The 20,472-nt window shown below is 55.7% G+C and overlaps 2 protein-coding genes across 3 annotated transcripts; both read left to right on the top strand.

The window, feature by feature from the left end:
• Window positions 1-1,894: 1,894 nt before the first annotated feature.
• On the top strand, window positions 1,895-9,031 carry PGF (placental growth factor; the record flags this gene model as incomplete). The annotated part of the gene is made up of 6 exons (XM_083863993.1): window positions 1,895-2,024; window positions 2,601-2,797; window positions 4,248-4,324; window positions 5,986-6,015; window positions 6,106-6,168; window positions 6,882-9,031. The coding sequence occupies 6 exons, from the start codon at window positions 1,895-1,897 to the stop codon at window positions 6,901-6,903; spliced, it is 519 nt and encodes a 172-aa protein (XP_083720119.1). The 3' UTR covers window positions 6,904-9,031.
• Window positions 9,032-12,449: 3,418 nt separating this feature from the next.
• RPS6KL1 (ribosomal protein S6 kinase like 1) lies at window positions 12,450-20,471 on the top strand (the record flags this gene model as incomplete). 2 transcript variants are annotated; one of them, XM_083863030.1, is made up of 10 exons in its annotated part: window positions 12,450-12,687; window positions 12,966-13,087; window positions 13,933-14,025; window positions 14,830-14,877; window positions 15,624-15,756; window positions 17,116-18,024; window positions 18,856-18,945; window positions 19,092-19,174; window positions 19,437-19,532; window positions 19,653-20,471. In XM_083863030.1, 10 exons carry the CDS (start codon window positions 12,450-12,452, stop codon window positions 19,761-19,763), a joined length of 1,923 nt encoding a protein of 640 aa, XP_083719156.1. In that variant the 3' UTR covers window positions 19,764-20,471. The 2 variants fall into 2 exon arrangements, with proteins under 2 accessions (XP_083719156.1, XP_083719157.1); XM_083863031.1 differs by lacking the exon at window positions 19,437-19,532.
• Window position 20,472: the final 1 nt, after the last annotated feature.

Here is a 20,472-nt window from a genome sequence, read left to right on the forward strand (position 1 = left end):
TACCGGTGTCCAAATATTATTTCTCTTCTCCTGTATCTGTTCCACGCTGCCTAGAAAGTAGATGCTCATCCCAGGAATGTAAACTCTGCCCAAGGCCTCTGAGGAAATAGCTTCAGACCAGGAACAGGACTGCACTCAGCAATTAAGGGCTGATCTCCCCAGCCACACAGCTCCTAGGGGAGAGCCCTTTGCTCCAGCGCCAGAGGCTGGCCTTGTGTCTGAGAGGTGGCCCCAAGGGACCTTCCTGCAAGGACAGGCATGAGGCCCTGTGTGGTCACGGTCTTTGCAATAACAGGATTCTGTCTGTCCAGTGAGATGGCAGCAGCTGCTGCTCAGAGCAGCCTCTGCTCTTGGGTGGGAGGAAATGCTCTCTTCACCCCATCTCACAACCATCCCTGGGGAAGTGGGGAGGGGGTCCCCTTGGCCCAGGAGGGTCTGTAGGGTGGCAGAAGGAGAGCATAGGCATACTCCAGTCATCACATTAAGGATGTTACCTGCTCTTTGCTGCCCAGCCAGGAGCAGGAGTATGAACAGGCACTGAACGCCGCCACAGCAGCCCCCGGCAGCTGCTGAGTTGGTGCTGTGCTGCTGAGTGATGAACTGCAGCACACCCTCCCCATGGTGGGCCTGGGATGTCTGTGTGCTTATCTCTGCAGCATCTCCATGCTAATTTTCCAGGCCTTGCTCCCGAAGCTTTGTCACACCCTGAGTGGTGCCATTGCCTAGAAGCTCCAGACTGAGCCCAGCTCCTGCTGGTGCCACTTACACGGTCCAACAGGGGCTGAGGCCAGGCAGCTGGCATGTCCTGCATCCCCTGGGGACAGATCCCACAGGGCTGGGAGCAGGTCACTGGCATCCTTATGCTGCAGGGGCAGACCTCACACAATGTTGGGTAGGGAAGCCCTGAGGCAGCCTCCCCACTCTCCCAGGAGGACAGAAATGTGAATCCTGGCACGGACACAGAGCCTGTTATGGGACCTGCAGCCCACGAGGGATCCTGTTGCCTGTTGGCATCTCATCACACCTCCCATAGTTCCAGCTCCCCTGGCCTCTGGGGCTTAAAAATAGAACAGAAAAGGCCACAGAGCTCCTTTGGGTTGGCAGTAGGGTTTGACCCCAGACCTGCCGTGCCCCCTTCCCTTCCGAGCTGTAGACCAGAACGGGGATGCTGTCCCTGAGGCTGGGGGGGGCTGGAAATCCTCTGACAGGGGCTCTGCGGTAGAGGCTGATGGAACAGGCACGGGGCAGCTGGAGGGAAAGGGGCTGGGTGGGCACTCACGGGGTGACTGAGCGGGGACAGGACATCAGTAGAGGAATGAAGAGGATGGGTGGGAAAGGGGCTGTTGTGTGGGGGCAGGGGAGCCAGGTGGGCGCAGAACGGGTGGATGGGCACGGGGCAGCGAAAACGGCGAGCCGAGAAGCCCAAGGCAGCCCCGGTGGTTCCCGCCGGCCGGGGATTCTCCGGGCACGGGACGGTGAATAGGAGCCCGCGACAGCCCGCTGGCCGGAGGCGGCGCTGGAGGAGGGGGCTCGCCGCGCCCGGGGGCACCGGCCGAAGCCGCGGCTGCCGGGGCCGGGCACCTGCTCCCGCCCCGCGGCGGGGCCGGGGCGGGGCGGCGGCGGTGAAATAGGGCGGCGGAGCGGGAGCGCTCCCATGGCCCGGCGGCGGCGGAGGCGGCACGGCTCGGGGGCGGCATGCCGGGGGCGGCACGGCGGTAGCGGCGGCGCCGGCTCTGCACCGGGGCGGCGGGAGCGGCCATGCGGCTGCTCGGCGCCTTCCTGCGGCTGCTGGTGGCCGGGACGCTGGGGGCACCGCCCGCCCCGGTGAGAGCCGAGGGGAGGGAGGGAGGGGGTCGGAGCGGGGGCGGCCCGGGGCCCGGTGCCGCTGCCCGGGATGGCCGGGACGGCTCCTCCCGGCTGGGCGGGGGGCGGCGGCGGCTCGCCCCGTGCCGCCCCTCCAGAGCTCGCCTTTCCCTCCCCGCAGGCCCCGGAGGAACGGGGGACCGCCGGCACGGAGTCGCCCGGTGAGTTGGCGGTGCCCCGGCTGGGAGGGGGCAGAACCCAGAGAGGGCTTCGCGTGAGGCCGGGGCGCGCTGGGCGCCACCCGGGGCTGTGTCACCTCCGGAGTCCCCGGTGACAGCCGGGGAGCTGTGCCGACCATCGGAGCAGCCCGGTTTCCCCGGGCCCCCCGCGGGCCGGAGCGGGGCGCAGCTCGGTGTCCAGCCCGCCGCCCGCCGGTGCCGCCCGCGGGGTCCCGGCCGGGAGCGCTCCGCTCCGCTCTCCCCGCTGGAAAGCCCCAGGCACGGCTGTCCCGGAGCCAGGAGCGGGGAGCCCCTGCCCGCCGGGGGTCGGGGGTGAGCAGTGTGTGGGCAGGAGACGGGGCTGGCGGATAGAGGCAGACAGAGCCTGCTGGGGTGGTGTGTGAGCCCCGCACAGCGATGTGCAGAGTGCGCTGACGGACTTACTGGCAGCCCAAGGCTGTCCTTTGCTTCTCTGTGCTCCGTGATGGCCGCGGGACACCCCGCGGCTTCTGCACCTGCCCCGGCTGGGCTCTGCCTCTCTGGGCGCCTCCTTAAAGCCCCTGTCCCCGTCTCTTGCAGTCCTGACCTTTCGGGAGATCTGGAATCGTAGTTTCTGCCGGCCTCTGGAGCAGCTGGTGGACGTCATTACCGAATTCCCCAACGAGGTGGAATACATTTTCAGACCCTCGTGCGTGTCCCTGCAGCGCTGTGGAGGCTGCTGTGGGGACGAGGGTCTCCGCTGTGTCCCGGTGGAGACAAGCACGGTGACCATGCAGGTACGCGCTGCTGCTGCGGGGCCGGGCCGGGCCGGGGGGGCGGAGGGCTGCTCACCAAGCGCCGGGAAGGGGAACTTGCAGCTTTGCACTCTCTAGACATTGAGGCAGAGTGACTAGCAAGGGAGAGAGGACTTAAAACTGCTCAAAGGCGTGCCGAGCCAGCAGGGTCCCTCTGCCTGCCCCTTGGGCTTGGCCCCGAGCTCAGGTGTCACCCCTGGCGGTGCTGGCCTCACTCCCTCCTTCCCGGACTTCTCTCTGTGTGATCTGTCTTGCTCATTGCTGTCGTTTCTCCAGACCTTCCCTGTCCTGTGCTGGGGCTGGGGGGGTGCTCCAGTTGCCCGTGGCTGCCTGCTGGGACAAAGTAGGCACTGCCCTGGGATCGAAGGGAGAAGTGAGGGTCTATCCGGTGGTGCTGGGGGTGGTGCTGACACTGAATGCTCCCGCACTGGGGCACGGTGAGAATGAAGGGCTGAGCCAACCGTGTTTTCAGCCACCACTGTGTGAGCTGCGAGATGTGGGCTGGGAAATGCCGGGCAGTTCGACTCTTCCCATGAAGCAGGCAGCAGTTGTCCCCACACTGCAGCCCTTGCACTGAGCTGCCAGAGATCAACCTGCTGATGCTGCAGGGCCCAGGGAAAAACTCTGCTTTGCCATGGAGGATGGACTAGGAAATGCCTACAATAAATCACCAGTGATTTTGGTCTCTCTGAGGTTGAAAGTGTGTTGGAAGGCAGGATGGCAGTTTCAAAAGCTCTTGGCTGAGGTGGATCAGGAAAGCCTGGTGTGAACAGGAGGCAGCTCCCCAAGCACAGGTCTCCCTCTATGGGAAGGATCCTGCTGCTGTGTACAGGGTGGAAATGCCAGACACTTCTGCAAGGACTGGTGTGGATCACACCGATGAACATACCCTGTAAGGCCCTTGGGTGTCCAGCCTGAACTTCAGGCTGTGCTGTGACATGTAACAGGGTGAATCCTGTGCCCCTGGACTAGGGAGGCACTGTGCTACTGACTCCAGTCAATTTAACTCCGTGCTGTAGGAAAGGGGTCTAGGGGGAGGCAGTAGCAATGGGATTGGTCTGAAAAACATGACTGGGACGGGATATTTCTTTCAGAGAAGGGAGGTGTGCAAAGGGGTCAAATATGTGAAAGCTCTCCAGAAAGGCAGAGACTGAAAAATCTTTTCTGAGGTTGGGACATCCCAAGACCATGGGACTTATATTAAAGCCCTGAAGATGTGGGGCAGCACTAGAAGAGCCTCCCAAGCTGCTGGGGCAGCTGGGCCTGGCCAGTACTGCCTACGTGTGGAGGTGGAGTCTCTGTTGTTGGAGGTCCCGAGGAACAGGTTAGACATGCATCTTCCCAAGAGCCTGGGGTGGCAATGCAGTGGTGCAGGAGCCCTTCCAGCCCCCTCCTGCTGCTGCCTGAGAAGTAACCTTTGCTCTTCTTTCAGCTCCTGAAGATAAAGCCAAACGGGGAGGCACCCTACGTGGAGATGGCGTTCACCGAGCACAAGCAGTGCGAGTGCAGGTAGGGACTCCTGGGTTCCAGCAAGAGCAACCCTGCCAGCTCACCCTGTCTGTGGAGCAGGGATGCCCTGTGGGTACCCTGGCTGTGCTGGGACCCCCTCTTGCTGTCTTTGCACTAGGGTTTGCTGGTGCTTGGGGCCCTTGTTCACCTACAGGCTGCACCACATCTCTGCACCTGCTCCGCGCAGACAAGGAGGTGCGTGCTGTTGTGAAGACAGGTCAGACACCATCCACCGTCTTCAGGGCTGTGCTCCCCATCCCTGCAGCTGCCTTGGCATGCCTGGTATATGCTCCTTTAGCCACAGGATCTGCCTGTGGGTAATGGAGTAAGGCTGGTGGCTCTGAGGCAGGTGTTTGGTGTGTGACAGCACGTCCAAGGTGGTGGTTCAGCAGGCAGCTCCGTAGCTTGCCATGCCTGAGTGTGAACGTGGCCCAAAGAGAAAGCTCAACAACTGAGTCTTGGGCCACCATTTAAGGGAGGCTGCCCCATACAGACCTGGGGGTACAGCAGAGGTTTACATCCAAGCCAGCAAATGGAAGCTTAAAACACAGTGCCAACCTGGCCTGGATACACAGTGCTGGCCTGGAAAGGATGTGCAGCACCAACCTGCCATAGACTCCTGGCACCTAGTCAACTCCTTGGGGTGCTCACTTGTCCCAAAAGTGGTGAAAGCCTAGGCAGGATGGGGCCTCTGCCTGAGGACTGCAATGCCGAGGGAGCAGCTCCAGTGCTGCCTACAGCTGGTCCTTGCTGTAGAGACTCCAGCACTGCCTGCATGGGGCGTCCTGGTAATCACTCTTCATCATGATCCAGGGGTGATTCAGTATTGCAAAATCTGGGGGATGAGTGTCCTGCTGGGCAGCCATTAGACATGATCCTTGCCTGGAAGAAGATCCTGAGGATTCCCAGATTGGTATTCCCCTGCAGTTTTATGAGCAGCTGTACTGGAGAAGATCCAGCTCCACACAGTCTCTGTCTGGAAAGTCTGTCAGGAGATGCAGAAGGGGGAGCGGGAAGAAGCAGATGTGTTACTTGCCTCCTTCTCTGCTTCCAGCTATTTCCTATGTAGGGAATTTCCTAAGCCTTTTGTGCTTTTCCTACCTAGGGTAACTCCCAGGGGATCTCCTATGGGCACTTGTGCAGGCTGCCTTCTGCAGCAGTTTTTGGCTTCTTCCTAATCCACTTTCCACACCTGTGCATCACTCCCTAGGTAATGTAGGTGTGGCAGATGTCCTGGCTGTGACCCCTGTGGAGACAGAGTATGTCATGGCTGAGAATCCACTACTGAGACTTTGCAGCAAATCCCCCATGTTTGTTACTCAGGGTGTTGCACCTTGTTTAACAAGATGTGAAAGCTGCCACTGAGAGCAGCTAGGGCTGAACTTGCCCTTCCCAGCCACACTGGCAAAATGTCACATCTCCAGGGTAGTCCCCCAAGCTGACCAGCTCCTTTGCTGTCCCTGCCTTCTCTCTGCCTACTGCAGTCAGCTCCTGGATGAGGGGTTGGTAAGGTCAAGAGATGAGATATTGTGTTTGTTTTAAACATGAATGATAACAGGTAGATTGGGCTGTGCACTGGGGCATGTCAATCGACCAGCTTCTGCAGCTCAACACGCAGCACTGTCAAATAACTTCTCTCTGTCATTTTTCCCACTCTGCAGGCCCCGGCAGGACCTGATGAGGTTGGGAAGGTAAGTGATATCAGAGACATTGTTACTGGCTGGGATTGTGGTTCTCATCTCCCACACATCAGCCCTTCTTGTGGTACTTTCCTTTTGAAGGAGGAGGTCCAAGGGCCGAGGTAAGAGAAGACAAGACAAGAAGGGACGGAAAGACTGTGAACTGTAAGTGAGGAGGGGCAGGTATGGGTGGTGTCTTCTGGGTTAATTTTCTTGGGATGAGTGTCTTAATTAAGCATTTAGATCTTTACTGACACTGTGAACTGTGAAAGGTTTGTGCACAGCAGACACAGAAGAAAGCAGGAGGGAACAGTGGCTGTGGGGAAACAGGCCTTTTACTGAAGACTCAATAGGTGCTTGGTAGTCTCCAGGATCAGCAGCTCAAAGTTGGGCAGAATGGGGATGAATGGGCTGGGTGACTTAATGGTGCTTACCTCTATTGTCATCACAGACCATGTTGGGTTTCATGGATCCATGAATTTTCAGTTTCAGCCTCATCTTGCTGCCAGCTGTGTCCTTACTGCTGTCCTTGACTGATTGTTGTTTGGGTTACTCTACTCTTTCCGTCCTTTATCTCACTCTCTCAAACTCCTTGCTGTAACAGCTCAGGCTGGACTCATTGTGGGCACTTGTGAGATGTGACACCTGTGGCTAACACTTTCCTCTCACACTTCCCCCTTTTGTCTGAAGCCTGCTGTTGGGGGGCTCAGCCAGCACCAGCCCCATCACCCTCACTCCTCCCCACAAAGAGGCTGCCTGCACTCCCTACCTCTGCAGCTCTGTGTCAGAGGGGCCAGGCACAAAGGAGAGGATCCAGGGCAGAGCAGGTGAGCCTCCCATGCTGCCAGTGCTCACCCTGTGCCCTGCTCTCTTTGCAGATGTGGCACACCACGCAGGTAGCCTCTGCCCTGCCCCCAGCCTCGCTCCTGCCACCTGGGTTTGAGCCAGCTGCCTTTGCTCCCCTTGGAGGACTTGTAGAGCCATGTCCCTCCAAGCTGCAGTGGCAAGCAGGACTCCAGCATGGAAGAGCTGACTGTACCCTTGGTTGGCCCTGGTGGGAGCACAGCCCAGAACCAAGGACTCCCCTGCCCCACCTGCCCCATTGGCAGCAAGAAAAAAGGACTTGTGACCAAGCCTGGGGCTGAAGATGAGGAGCTCAAGCAGTGTGTTGGTGTTTGAGGACATTCTAGGGGCAATAAGGAGCCGAGCTGGTGGATGTGCTGCTGGAACTGGCTGGGGAGGACAGCATGATGTGGGAGTGAGTGGAGATGGCTCACAGGGCTGCATCTGCAAAACTTCTCTGTCCTGCCAGCTCTCTGCAGCTGGGGAGGAAGGAAATCTGGGGCAGGCAAGGCTGCAGGGCTGCATCCGTCCCAGTTTTGGCACAGGGTAGCCCAGGCAAGTGCCAGGGAACAGCCTGGGAAGCTGTTCTGGTTGGGAACAGAAGGGAACTAGGGTCCTCTTGTATTCACAGCTAAGTCCCAGCTTTGCCCTCCTCAAAAAAAGCTGGTCAGACATGGGAGCTGGCAGCTCCTGTCTGCTTTCCAGAAAGGCAAGGAACTTCCCCATGGGCACCCACTGAAGATGGAGGAGGGCAGTGACCCAGGGTTTGTCCTCATCACCAATCCTGCAGCACCAAGGGACTGCCCTTGGTGTGATGCTGGAGATGGGAAACCAGCAGGTTTTTCCCTGGGCTGGGGGCTATCCATGTGCTGCAATTCAGCTGGGTACTGGGAGGCCCTTGAGCAAGCTTCCCTTCTCCTCCACACCACAGTGTGGAACAGGTACCTCTCCCTATTCACTATGCTCATCCTGTTCTTATCCCAGTCCAAATGTCTGGCTCAGGGCCCTGTCCTCCCTGACAAGGCTGATGCAAAGTTTAGGGCACTGGGGGGGCAGGCTGCCCACTCAAGAAATACCCTACCAAGGGTCATTTACCTGACATGGGGACAGGCTGGCCTGAGGCCCCCTTTCCTTACTGGGAACACCCTCAGGGTATCAGGAGCTGGTGGCCCTCATCGAGGTGGCTGAGGGGACTGGTGTTTGCTGCTTTCCCCACTCAGCCACTCTCTGCACAGGTCTAGGGGGGAGGCCCTAGCCACAGCCCCCGGTTTTCCATGTTTAAGCAGTTCTCCTGAGGCTCTTCTTGCCCCCATTTCCCCTACTACTGCAGGGGGTCTCGGGCTGTCTGCCAAATGCATCCCATGCCCATCTGTGCAAGCCACATCCTGGGGCAGTGCATATAGCTGGAAACCCTAGGGGTGACTTGGCACCTGCATCTTTGTGGGGCACTCCTGACACTGGGTTAAAACAAAATCAAGTGTCATTCTTGAAAGCTTCAAATAAAAAAATGGAGGGCAAGATCTGCAAAGGCTTCAAGGTTACCCTTAAATGATGGGGCTTGTGGTTTATCTTGCTCTGAGGAACAAGGGTGGAGCCTAACATAGCAAGAATTGGGGTCCAAGGTGGCTCATTCCCACATCTGACAGGGCTGCCTGTAACAGGGTTTCACATTATGACTCTCTAAGCCATAGTGCTGGTGTTGCCTGAGGCTGGCACAAGGACATTGAGACAGGGCAGATCCCTGTCAGGGAAAGCTGGAGGTGGGTGTTGAGGTGATGTGAACCTGCATACTGCCACCATGTAGCAGGGAATGGATTGTGTGAGTTGTGACTGTGCAGCTGGGCATATCCTTCAGCAGCCTGCTGGATCCCTTTTGGATCCCATTTCCAGACATCCACAGTATCCTGGAGCACTGCCTATATGGGCTTTGCCTCAAAAACAGCCCATGAAGTTCCTCCTTCACTACCTCATAGATGAGGGGAACTCGCTGCTCCCCGTCCCATATCACTCAAAGTCTGTGTGGACCATGTGGTGGCCTGGTCCACACAGGCTTTCCCTATCACTGTGTGTCATTTCTGCCTGGCTGGGTTTTGCTCTGAGGCCAAGGAGAACCATGTGCAGCACTTGAGGATGTATGTGATGGTTTCTGTATTGTTTTTAATACCCCAGTAGCATTAAATGTTTATAAAAGGAAGTTACATAAATCCAAGTATGTTAATTAATAAAAATAAGTTTCTCAATGTAACACAAGGGGGTTGTGACTGATGATTAGGATTAAAACAAATTCAAACACACTAACACAGTGGCTTTTCCAAACAGTTCCTGATCTCTGGTGTCACCTCTTTGGCCGCTGCCTGGCACTGAGATATTCCAGGCAGCTCTGCCCATCAGATGTGGCAGGGCCAGGCACCTGCCTTGCACAGACCCCTGTGTTTCTTCTCTCCCTCCATCACCTGAGCTGCCTGGGTGCTGTGTGTGGCCTTGCCCCAGGCACTGCAGTGAGGGGCTATAGGGGGAGACTGATGCCCTTGTAAAGGGACCCTGCCAGCAGCATCCACTATGGACAGACAGAAAACCTGTTCCAGCCCCAGTGCTCCCAAATCCCTCATCCTTTCCCTGTCTGTGTACTTGCAGACAGGCAGCTGTCCCATAGAACCCAGGAGCAACAAACCACTGGGTTATCAGCGTCCCTGGGCTCCCTGTGTCTTCCAGCCTTACAGGGCAAAGGTTTGTTTAACAAGGCTTTAGGAGCCAGAGCTGCAGTAAGATGGTTTAGGAGGATACTTATAGGGAGACAAAACATAAAGTGGCCTTATGCACCAGGAACAAAATTTTATGGTTTTTTTGAAGTAACTATAAAGGTGATGTGGAGATTGGCCCAGAGATGTAGCACTGTAGCTGATGAAGCCCTGATGTTAAAACTTCACTGGTTACCTCTGGTCTCCCTGAGCACAGGATGCTATCAAAGCTCTGCCACCCAGCAGTGTCTCCCAGCCATGCCTGTGCAGGTCTCCCACATCTCCATGCAAAGAAAGAAACACTGAGGTCCTAACTTCTTGATTGTGACTTAGAGGTCTTTTGCATCCTCACAAAGTTTGGCATAATCCTGCCTGTGGGATCCAGTCATGCTTGCAGTCTCGGCATATTTTAAGCTTTTGCAAGCTCTCGTGTCACTTTTAGCCTGTGAGAAAAAAGGCAGCTCTCACTCCTCTCCCTATTATTTGTCTGTGCTGGTTTTGCTTTGGCAGTTCCCACTTTCCAACAAGGACCATAAGCTCTTCAACAGGTTAATCTAAAAGTATTCCCCCAATGTGATGGTACTGGCTTCCTCCAGGGTTCCAACACCCCAAATTTAATGTCCTCTGTCCAGCACTGGCATGCAAACCTGCAAGCCCACAGGTAAGGCAGTGGTGCCCCAGGGCTGGTACCTGTCTTCTTCCCTTCCAAGACTTTCCTCATAGGAACATCTTTGAGGCACTTCCTGCTGATGCCTTCAGCTCACTCTTCTGGCCACTTCAGAGGTATTTGATGAAGAACTTAACCGAGTTTTGTACCCTCCTGGCAACTCCTCTTCACACATCTCCCTGTCACTATCACCTCAATATCCAAACCACTCTACAGATACATTGTGCTGGATTTTGTGGTTTTCCTGTGCTCTCTGTCCTCTCCAGGCCCACACAGATCTGCTGTAGCCAGGCAGGTGAGTTGTGCCAGCAGCACCCCTGCTCTCATCCCTGGCTCTCACTTACTTCTTGCCTGCTCAGACTTTTCACTTCAAGGAGGAGCCCTGAGACTCTGGTGAGAATTAAAACACCTCAGAGACTGTAGGGTATAAATAGGCTGGGCAGAAAAAGATGGTCTCAGGCAGAGGTTGGGAAAGGAACTTGGAAGCATTTTGAGGAGAAACCAAAGAACTGAGCACACCGATTGTGTTTGGGCAGTGAGTTGTCTTACAAAGCAGATGGCTTTGCATCCTCCTAGACCTGCCCTCTGAGGCACAGTTAATACTTTCATACTCCCAAAGAAATGGTCTTTGTAAGAGAGACAGTGTTGCATTGCTGGATGCTGAGCCGAGCTGTGGGCACAGGCTTTACAGTCCTGTGCTGTTGTTAATGGGCTGGGCTGTGCAAAAGAACTGCCCAGGGGACCTGAGCCCGGGGAGGTCCCCTCCAAGTGTGTGCAGGGTGTGAAGTAATCACAGGCCAGCCACAAATGAGTGTCCTCTCTGCCAGTCCCACAGCAAGTACCAGGTCTAGCAGGGGCTGCACACAGAGGCTGGCCAGGCTGGTGTGGCTGTGAGGGCACAGCACAGGGCCAATTCCTGACAAAATGAAACCCCCCATCTTAGGATCATTTCCTGTTGCAATGGGACGTGCACATAGGTTAGCAAGGGATGGACAAGGGTGTAGGGACCTCCCTCTTCCCAAACAATCTTAGCACAGTTTTTCTAAGGGTATCCCTTAGATTTCATTCCAGCCCTCCTCCTTTTGCAGGTCCCCTGCCATGCCTGTGGTAAGGCAGTTATTTAACTTAGGACCAACCATCCCACAGACACAGCAAACCAGTTGGCCAATTGGTAGTAACCACTTGAGCACTCCTGGTTCAGTGAATCTCCTTCACTAGTAACTGCAGTGACCTAGCAGGCCCTGCAAGGCCTCCTGGCCTTCCAAGAAAAAGCCAGGCTAGGAGGGCAGGAATATGTGTTTCTAGAATAAGCCAAAGACTGATATTTTCCACATACAAAGCATTTGTTAACCACCAGCTGGGATCTCAATTATGCTGTCACTTTGATGCATTTTAATGCATTTGTGCTGATGTTCCCTGTGCTGTACATTGGGAATAAGTTTGTAAAACTCAATGAGTCTGCAAGAGCTGGTAGAAGGGATGGCTGAGAGCCCAGTGTCAGGGCCAATGGCATCCGCTTGAAAGAGGAAATCAGGAGGAGCCAGGGGTACCCTGGGCTGACCATGATGAATGGCAAGACACCCACCACCTTAACTGTGGCAGTGGGGAGCTGCTGGAATGAGTGCCCTGTCTGAGGACGGCAGAGACAGAGGCCAGTTAAAACACATCTAGTTACACATTATGGGAGGACCGAAATGCGGCGGCAAAGGCATAATTTAATGAACGGGAGCTTGGTTAATTATGGGCAATTAATGGTGCATAAGAATGGCAATGAAGCAAGCGGAGCGATGGCGCTCATCGCGCCTTATCGGGGAGGTGGAGCGCCCGCCTCGGGAGGAGCGGGACCCGGCGGGGACACCCGGGCACGGATCCCGTGGGCGGCGGCGGTGATGGGGATGGTGGTGATGGTGATGATGATGATGGCGATGGTGATGATGATGATGATGATGATGATCTCATCCGCGGCCAATCAGGAGCGCCCGCCCTGCCGCGCCCCTGCCGCTGGGCCCGGCGGTGCGGGGGATGCTGGCGGCCGCCGAGCCCAGGGCGGTGCGGGGGATGCTGGCGGCCGCCCTGCCCAGGGCGGTGCGGGGGATGCTGGCGGCCGCCGAGCCCGGGGCCGCGCCGGGGGACCGTGCCGGTAAGCGGAGGGGCCCCGGCTGACCCCGCAGCCCCGCTCCCGGTGTCCCGGCGGGGCCATGAGCCGGGCGGAGGCCGAGCCCTGCTCCCGGGCGCTGGCGCAGGCCCGCGTCTACCTGGGGCAGCTGCGGGGCCGGGGCGGCCCGGCGGGGCCCGAGGGCGGCGGGCGCCGGGATTACCTGGTGGAGGCGGCGCGGCAGCTGCGCCTGGCGCTGGAGCGGGACGTCAGCGAGGACTACCAGGAGGCCTTCAACCACTACCAGAACGGCGTGGACGTGCTGCTCCGCGGCGTGCAGGGTGTGTGCGGCCTCCCGGGGCAGCGGACCCGGGCATCCCTCCGGGTTCATAGCGGGAGTCCCGTCAGGGGCCGAGGTATCCCGGCAGGGATAATGATGAGGAGACGGGAAAATCCCTCTAGAGAGTGTGTGAGGGCACTGGGGCATCTATCCAGGGAGCGCATCCCTGCCGGGAGAAGGGTTCTCACCCTTCCGGGCTGGGGCGTTCCCCTGGGGGCTGTGGCCGGTCCTCCGGGGCCGGGCCGGGCCCCTCACACCCACCCTTTGCACCGACCGCAGTTGACCCCAACAAGGAGCGTCGGGAGGCCGTGAAGAGGAAGATCACCCAGTACCTGCGGCGCGCCGAGGAAATCTTCAATTGCCACCTGCAGCGGGCGGCGGGCGCCAACTCCACGGCCACGGTGAGGGGCCGCTGAGGGGCCGCACGGGTGGGACGGCAGCGCTTCTGTGACCCCGGGAAACGGGGGTGGGGGGTGGACACGCAGATAAAGCAGCCCCGGGTGTCCTCCTTGTCTGCCTCTGCCAGATGCCACACTAGGGTGGTGTAGAGAAAACGGCAGGTGCATCAAGCTGCCGAGTGTCCCGGCCTGGCAGTGGCTGCTGGGGAGCTGGCAGCTCTTCACCCTGCCTGGATCGAGGAGCCGAGGTGGGCCCAGGCTGCCCAGGGTGCTTCCAGGACCCCACCCTCCAAAGGGTGTATGCTTAGCTTGCTGCCGCCATGGTGGGTTAGGGACATTTTTGTGGAGACTGAAGCCACTGCAGGGAACCACTCTGTGAAATGTTAAAAATGTCCTCTTCCCATCTATCAGCATTTCCATCTATATGGAAACCAAAGACAATGGCTGCTTTTTGCATTGTGGGAAGGAAGTGGTTAAAGAAGGGAGAAGGGAGTGAGGCAGGGCAAGGTCAGAGCCTAGTGGGAAGAACGGGGGAGAAAGACAACTACCTTCCACACACATCCCCTTAGTGTTGAAACAGTCCAGGTCTAGCTTCAAATTTTGGTGTGATTTTTACTTCTGCTGCAAGTGCAAGCTTTCCTTAAAAAATTTAGAAATCCAGGGGTTGACAAAAGAAATGGTCCAGCTCATGTTAGAAATGAATCATGGCCTTTGGAGTGTTGTCTTTGCAGGTTGACCGGGTGGGCAGTATTTCTGCCTCCTCTGGAAAATGCAGGGACTTTTTTGACCCTCTGTAATGGAGAACAGCATATCTAGGTCCCACATGCTCTTCTTTTATCACCTTGCAGGGCTACAGCAGCCTGCGCTTCCGGCCGATCAGGACACTGAGCTCAGCAGTGGAGAACCTGAGACGGTGTAAGGTTGTGGGAGTGATTGATAAGGTAATGACTTGACCTGGGGATGGGGATGGGGGTGAGGCTGGGTCTGGACCAAAGGGAACATAAGCTGGAGGGTCCTAGCAGCTGGAATGGGGGTGCCAGCCCTCAGCACATCCATCAAGCAATGTTGGAGTATCCATCCACACTATTCCCACCCAGAAAAATTAATAGGAGAGGACTCAAGACCCTTAAGGAGTTAACTGGGAAATCTTTTAATGTCCCCATTACTTTTGTTTATCAGACCTCTCAAGATATTTACAGGGAGGTTTATGCATCTCATTCTTTCCCACAAATGGAAATGTGTCTAATGCCCAGGTGCCACGATGGGAGACTCCTGTGGATAACCTAGACTTAAGCAGAAGCTGAACTATCTGGAAGAATAAACTAATTAGAAGTTCATTATCTTGGAGTGAAGATGCCAGGCTTACTGTATCCACACATACATGGCACATTGCTCTCCACTGCTGTTCACACATCTCAGTTTGTCAGGACTGATGTGATCCTCCTGTCTTGCTGAGGCCCAGGTTTGAGCCCAGAAAGAGCACTAGGAAACCCTTCAGTGTGAAGGAAGTAAAACTGGCATGGAAGCCACCTCTTGTTTAATTAATTTCTTGCTTCTTGGCTGTGTGGCTATCTCCTTGCCAATAACCTGTGTTTTGCCTTTCAAGAGTTGGGGGTCTCAGTCTCACAAAACTCCTCCAGTTGGGTGGGAGTTTGTTTCAGTTGCAGAGTTGAGTCCCTTAGGTCATTCCTGTAGGCTGTGTGTTGGGTCACCACTTCTGACCAGTACTGTGTATACTGCCCCAGGTGCAGATTGTCCAGGATCCAGCTACTGGTGAGACCTTTATACTCAAGGTGGGTGTTTTCAGTTTCATCTGCCTGCTTCTCCCTCTCAGGCTGGGGCCACCTTGTCCAAGCTGATGGCTGGGGCAGGTAAAAGGATAAAAAATAGCAGCTCTCAGAGGTTGGACGAAGTTCATGGTTCAAAAATCGTGTTTTGGCTGCCTCAGTAATCCTCTGTGATCAGAAAGGAAGTGGTTCTCCTTGGTCATCTGTTTCTCTGCCTTGTAACACTTCAAGCCTGTGTTAAATTGTGTCAACCCCTGAAACACGTTGTGAGGTGTGCTCAGTACAAGTCCTAGAGTATTTTTCAGTGCCCTTGGAACTAACAATGAAGTACTTCAATAACTGGACAAGGAGAGTCTGGCATGAGAGGGAGAAGCATCATTTCCAGGGGAAGAGGAGAAAGGGTTGGGATAGCAGGTTCCTCCCTGAAGGGAGCAGGGTGTTTGCAGAGGAGTCACTGCTCTGGAGCAGTTGTGCTCTCTGGGTCCCACAGTGCAGATGTGGATTGCCCTACCTTTGGCAGAGCTTTGCAGAACGCTGCCTTACCACATCTGCGTGCTGGGAACTGACAGACTCTATATGAGCCACAAGTTTGTGCAGATGGGGGAGCGCCATCATGGGGGACATGGGAGCAGCCACGGGGCTTGGCAGAAGGCACATTACCTTCTGGGTAGCCTCCAGCCCTGCCAGGTGCTGGCTGCACAGAGTCCAAGTCCCTATCGTGCTGTACCACCCATCTACCTGTACCTTCTCAGAGCCTCCCCAAATCCCACGTTGAGACACGTGAGCGACAGACCATCATCCCTCATGGGGTCCCCTTCATGGTCAAGCTGCTGTGCTACTATGTGAGTGAGGACTCCATCTTTCTCCATCTGGAGCACGTGCAGGGTGAGTGAGGACAGCCCTGCCTCCCATCTGTGAAGCATCCTGGTTTATCCTGAACTGTCCTTTCTTTAAAATCCAAAAATCCTCCTGTTTTGGGACTGTTTCTTATAGTGATAGTGTAAACTGTCTTCTTCATAGAAGGGTGGTGGGTACCAGGGCTTGGAGACCTAATGAACAGAGCTGTTCAGCTGTGAATTGCAGAGGTTTGATAAGAACTGGCTGGGGATGTAACCTGGAAATGGGCCTATGGAGACCTACAAGGAGAAAGAGGTTGCGTGTGGGGGGGTGTGTTATATGGAAACCAGCCTTAGTCTTCAGAGAGATGAGCCACTGGGCCTCATGGGAGGGAGTGGCCATGCCTTTAAGTAATGAAGTTGATGTGATCCAGCATTTTAAAAAGAAAAACTTCTTCATTTTACTAGCATTGTCTGACCATAAGAGGAAGGTGATGGAGAAGGAAAACGAAGTGAGATAGTTCACCTGAATGTTGTAGAACAAAACCATCTTTTGAAAAGACCTTTGTAAAACTTTTTCTTCTTTTGGTTACCAAAGGTCACACTGGATTTTGAGGTCATACCAAAGAGAGGAAATGGAAAATTAGGGCATAAGGGGTAGTGAGCATACTGTGGTTTGGGTACATCAAGGAGGCATATTTGAGGTTGTCCCAGATCTTGGTGAAGAAGTATGACAAGGTGGAGGCTTGTCCCATGGAGCTTCTTTACTCTCTGCTGGTTGAATGGATGTGTAGGGAGCAGCAGCTGGAGTCCAGTAATGACAAATGGAAGCTGATGTGTGTTGGAGAACAGACTCAACTCCTTGTGCATTGCTATAGGATAAGTTTACAGAAAGAAGCCAGCAGTGAATGTAGTGAGGCTGGGAAGCCCTGGCAATATGCTGTGGGCTCCAGGGTTTGCTGCTCTGGCTCATTGCTGACCCATGGTCTCATGCCATGCTGTGGGATCTCTCTGGCATTTCTGTCACACTGTAAGGAAAGACTTTCAGGGGAAAGTGGGGATTGGCAGTGGGATCAGGAGCATTTGCGAATATGTGGCTTGACTGTGACATAGAAGTAGCAGAGGTGGGATCAAGGAGACTGTGCAGAATGGGGAGAGGGCTGCTAAAGGAGAAGGGATGGGACTTAGGTGGGCTAGGTCCTGGGGAAGGGGTGGTATTGGGCATGGTGTGCTTGTAGGGCAGGGGTGTGTTCTGCATGGACTTGAGCTTTGCTGCTGGGGAGATTAATGATGCTCAATGATAACCCCACTGGGTGGGCCTTGGCCTGGGCCTGAATGGGCCATGTTGACAGTAGGGGAATCAGGGATACTTTCTGCCTCATCATTTGTTCTCCTTTCTGCTTTCCAGGGGAGACACTGTGGTCTCACCTCCGCTCCAAGTACCGTGTCCAGCAGGACTGTGCTGATTCAAACACCATTCAAGTTCTGAGGGACCATGGCACAGAGGATGGTGTGGGAAACTCCCAGGGTGGCAGCCAAGTATCCATCCTCCCTGTTTGGACAGGCAGTGGCCTCCCAGGCTCTGTAAACTACCGAGTATTGGGAAACACTGATGCCTCACTACCTCAGGAGCAGCCCCCTGGCCCCACAGACTCTGGCTCAGGGAACCACTGCCAGCTTCTCCTAGCTCCTGCTGGTGGCAGGGGGGCTGCACCTGGAGGACAGGATCTGAGTGTGACACAGACTGTGTCTGGTGTTGTGGACCATTTCCCAGGGGTGTCAGCCAAATGCCCTGGCCACCTTGCCAGCCAGGGCCTGGTTGTCTACCCATGGAATGATCTAACCAGTGGCACAGGCTGCATATCTGAGAGAACAGCCTCCCAACAAGGTCCCAGGCATCCCCAGGGGCTTGTCCCTGTACCAAAGACTGTGAGAGGAGGCCAGTCAGGGCCAGGGCAACTGCCAGCTCAGAAAGGGTCTGAGGCCTCCCAGGCTCAGCCCCTCCTGGCTTTGGGTGAGAAGCAGCTTTCTGCAGGAGTTTCCCTGTCCAGCTCTGGCAAACCCAATGTGCCTGACCCAGCCATGTGGGAGACCCCATGGGGAGCAAGCCTAACCTGTGGCCAGCTCAGCAAACAGCCACCATCAGGACAATGCAGGGCTTTGGCTTCCCATGGGCACAACCGGAGAGTGTGGGCTGTAAATGAAGAGCAGGTGCAGCTGTGGGCAGCAGAAATCCTCCTGGCCTTAGAGGGACTTCACCAACAGGGAGTATTGTGCCGGGACCTCAACCCCAGGAACCTGCTGCTTGATACAGCCGGTAGGTAATGCCCCATGTTGCTGCCCCAAGGAGGAGGAAATTGGTCTCTCTTCTGGGAGACTACTGCTTGCCCCATTTCCAGAAGATATGGACTTTCTTGTGTTTGCTTTGGAGGAGGGTGGGAGTCTGGGAAGGTTTGGTATTTCTGAAATTGAAAGTGTGATCTTACTTAAGTTTTCCAAGTAATTATTACAAGAAATAGCTCTGCAGCAGGAGAGTCAAGGGCCATAGCCACAGAAATGCATTGCACTTGCTCCCACGTGGGGGTTGGCTGCCTGGGAAATCCCAGCCTGGGGAAGCTGAGACCAACTGAACTGTGCCTGAGGTTAGTGGGACTACTGAGTTAGTTTTCCCCTGTTTATAGTAACTGCCTGCTGGGGGTGTTCTGGAGCCATTTCATCCCTCTGAGCTGTGGGTATTGCTGTCAGTGCAAGTCCCTGCTCAGCTGGCAACATCTAGGAACAAACTGGAGAGCTACAAATTGCTTACAAAAAGAAAAATACAGAGAGTTTTGCAAGGGGAAAGCTAACCTTCTCCCCCCTTTCCCTTCAAAACCTACTTCTTTCCTCACCACAGCCTGCACTGAGATCTGTGAGCTTGGAGCCCACATAAGCAGTCTCACCTGTTGGGCACCTTGGACAAGCCCTGGGAGGGTAGTGGGGGTGTGTGTGGTGCCCGGGGACGCTCAGTGCCTTTGTGTTCAGGGCATGACAGGGGCCCAAGTGCCCTGGCTGTTCCCAGTGGCAGGGATATGGCTTGGCTTCATGCTACAGCCAAGGCCCCCAGTCTTGTCCTAACCTTCCTGCTTTTGACCCTGGTGCTGCTCTGCAGGTCATGTCCGTCTCACCTTCTTTGGCCAGTGGACAGAGGTGGAGCCCCACTACTGCAGCCAGGCACGGGAAGAGCTCTACAGTGCTCCAGGTAAGGGATATGCCCCCTGCCTTCTCCAACTCTCTGCTCAGTGGCACCAATTGGAGAGAGGGGGCTTCCACAGGCAGTGAGATGTGCCCAGCACAGTGTGGTGCTCCCTGCCTCCAGCTCTAACCCCTCTCTGTCTCTTTCTGCAGAAGTGGGGGGGATCATGGAGCCCACTGAAGCAGCTGACTGCTGGAGCTTTGGCTCGCTCTTGTATGAGCTGCTGACAGGAGTGGTAAGAGGCTGAGGAGCTGTGCAAGGAGAACAGGGGAGGAGGAGGCTCAAGGGCTCGGAGGGTGCCTTGGCCTGCTGGCTGCTCAGTTCTTGGCCAGGTTTCTTTAGACATATGATTCCCAGTGCTTGTGCATGTGGGTGTTAAGGGCCCTGGCTTTTAAATGCTGCTGTGTAGGGCTGGGGTTATGTGGCAATGGAGACTCAATAGGGTGCTCTTACCCTCCTTGGTGCCTTTGCTTACCATCACCCTCTGCCTCCTGCAGCCACTCTCCCAAAACCATCCATCAGGGATTCAGCCTCACACCCAGCTGCATTTGCCAGAGGGCCTCAGCCTGGCTGCTACATCACTGCTCACTGAGGTGAGGGCCTTGGGTGGATGGGACGGAGAATGGAACTAGAGGTTGGGGAAAGACAAGACCCAACTTGGGTACCTTTTCCAGCGTCCCCATCTCCTCCTATCCCATTGCTTTTCTCTGCAGCTCCTGCAGTACAATCCAAAACGGCGCTTGGGCTCTGGAGGAGATGGCATATCAAAGCTGAAGTCTCACTCCTTCTTCAGCACAGTCCCGTGGAACAAGCTGGTGGGCTAGGCAGGCTGTCCTTCCTGCAGGAGCTGGGCCGTGGGCTGCTTCCCTGGCACTTGTGACCCCAGGTGGCACTGGCAGCACTGCCTGCTGGGGAAGGCTTCCCTCAAGGACTGCCTTGAGGTGGGGTACACATGAGGTTTTGCAGCCTTACATGTCCTTCTGTCTCTGCTTCTGTTCGTTGGCATCTCCAAAGAGGAAGCGTCAGGCTGGGCCAGGCTATCTTCTCCAGGTCCTCCCTGGTGGGAAAAGGAACCTGGGTGCCCACCTCCAGGAAGAGGTGATGTTCCCCTTCTTGGAGCATCCCTTCCTCAGCTCAGCACCGTGCCCTGGAACTCCTTCCCTGTGTTTTTTATCTCTGCTGCTACCACAGTGACCCCCCTGCTCTGTACTTTTTGTGGCTTTCAAATGCAGTCCCTCTGGGCCCTGCTGGCTGGAGCCCAAGCCCGTGGTCTCTGCCCCTCCCTGAATGCATGTGTGTGTGTGGGTCATCCCTGCTGCAGGGATGAGACAAGGAGCCCTCTGAAAAAAATAAACTACTCAATATCACTTAGAGAAGTGTCCTTTTGTTTTTGAACTGCACCAGCCAGGTGTTTCTTCTGTTTCTGAAACCCGCCTGGGAGCCTTGGGTTGGTGTCACCCCCAGCCATCAGCACCCTGTGGCCAAACCCCAGAAGCTGGCACTGAGTACCTGGCCTTCTGCCTTTGTGCTCCT

This window comes from Zosterops lateralis (genome assembly GCF_965231275.1).
Source record: "Zosterops lateralis genome assembly, chromosome: 6".
Lineage (NCBI taxonomy): Eukaryota > Metazoa > Chordata > Aves > Passeriformes > Zosteropidae > Zosterops > Zosterops lateralis.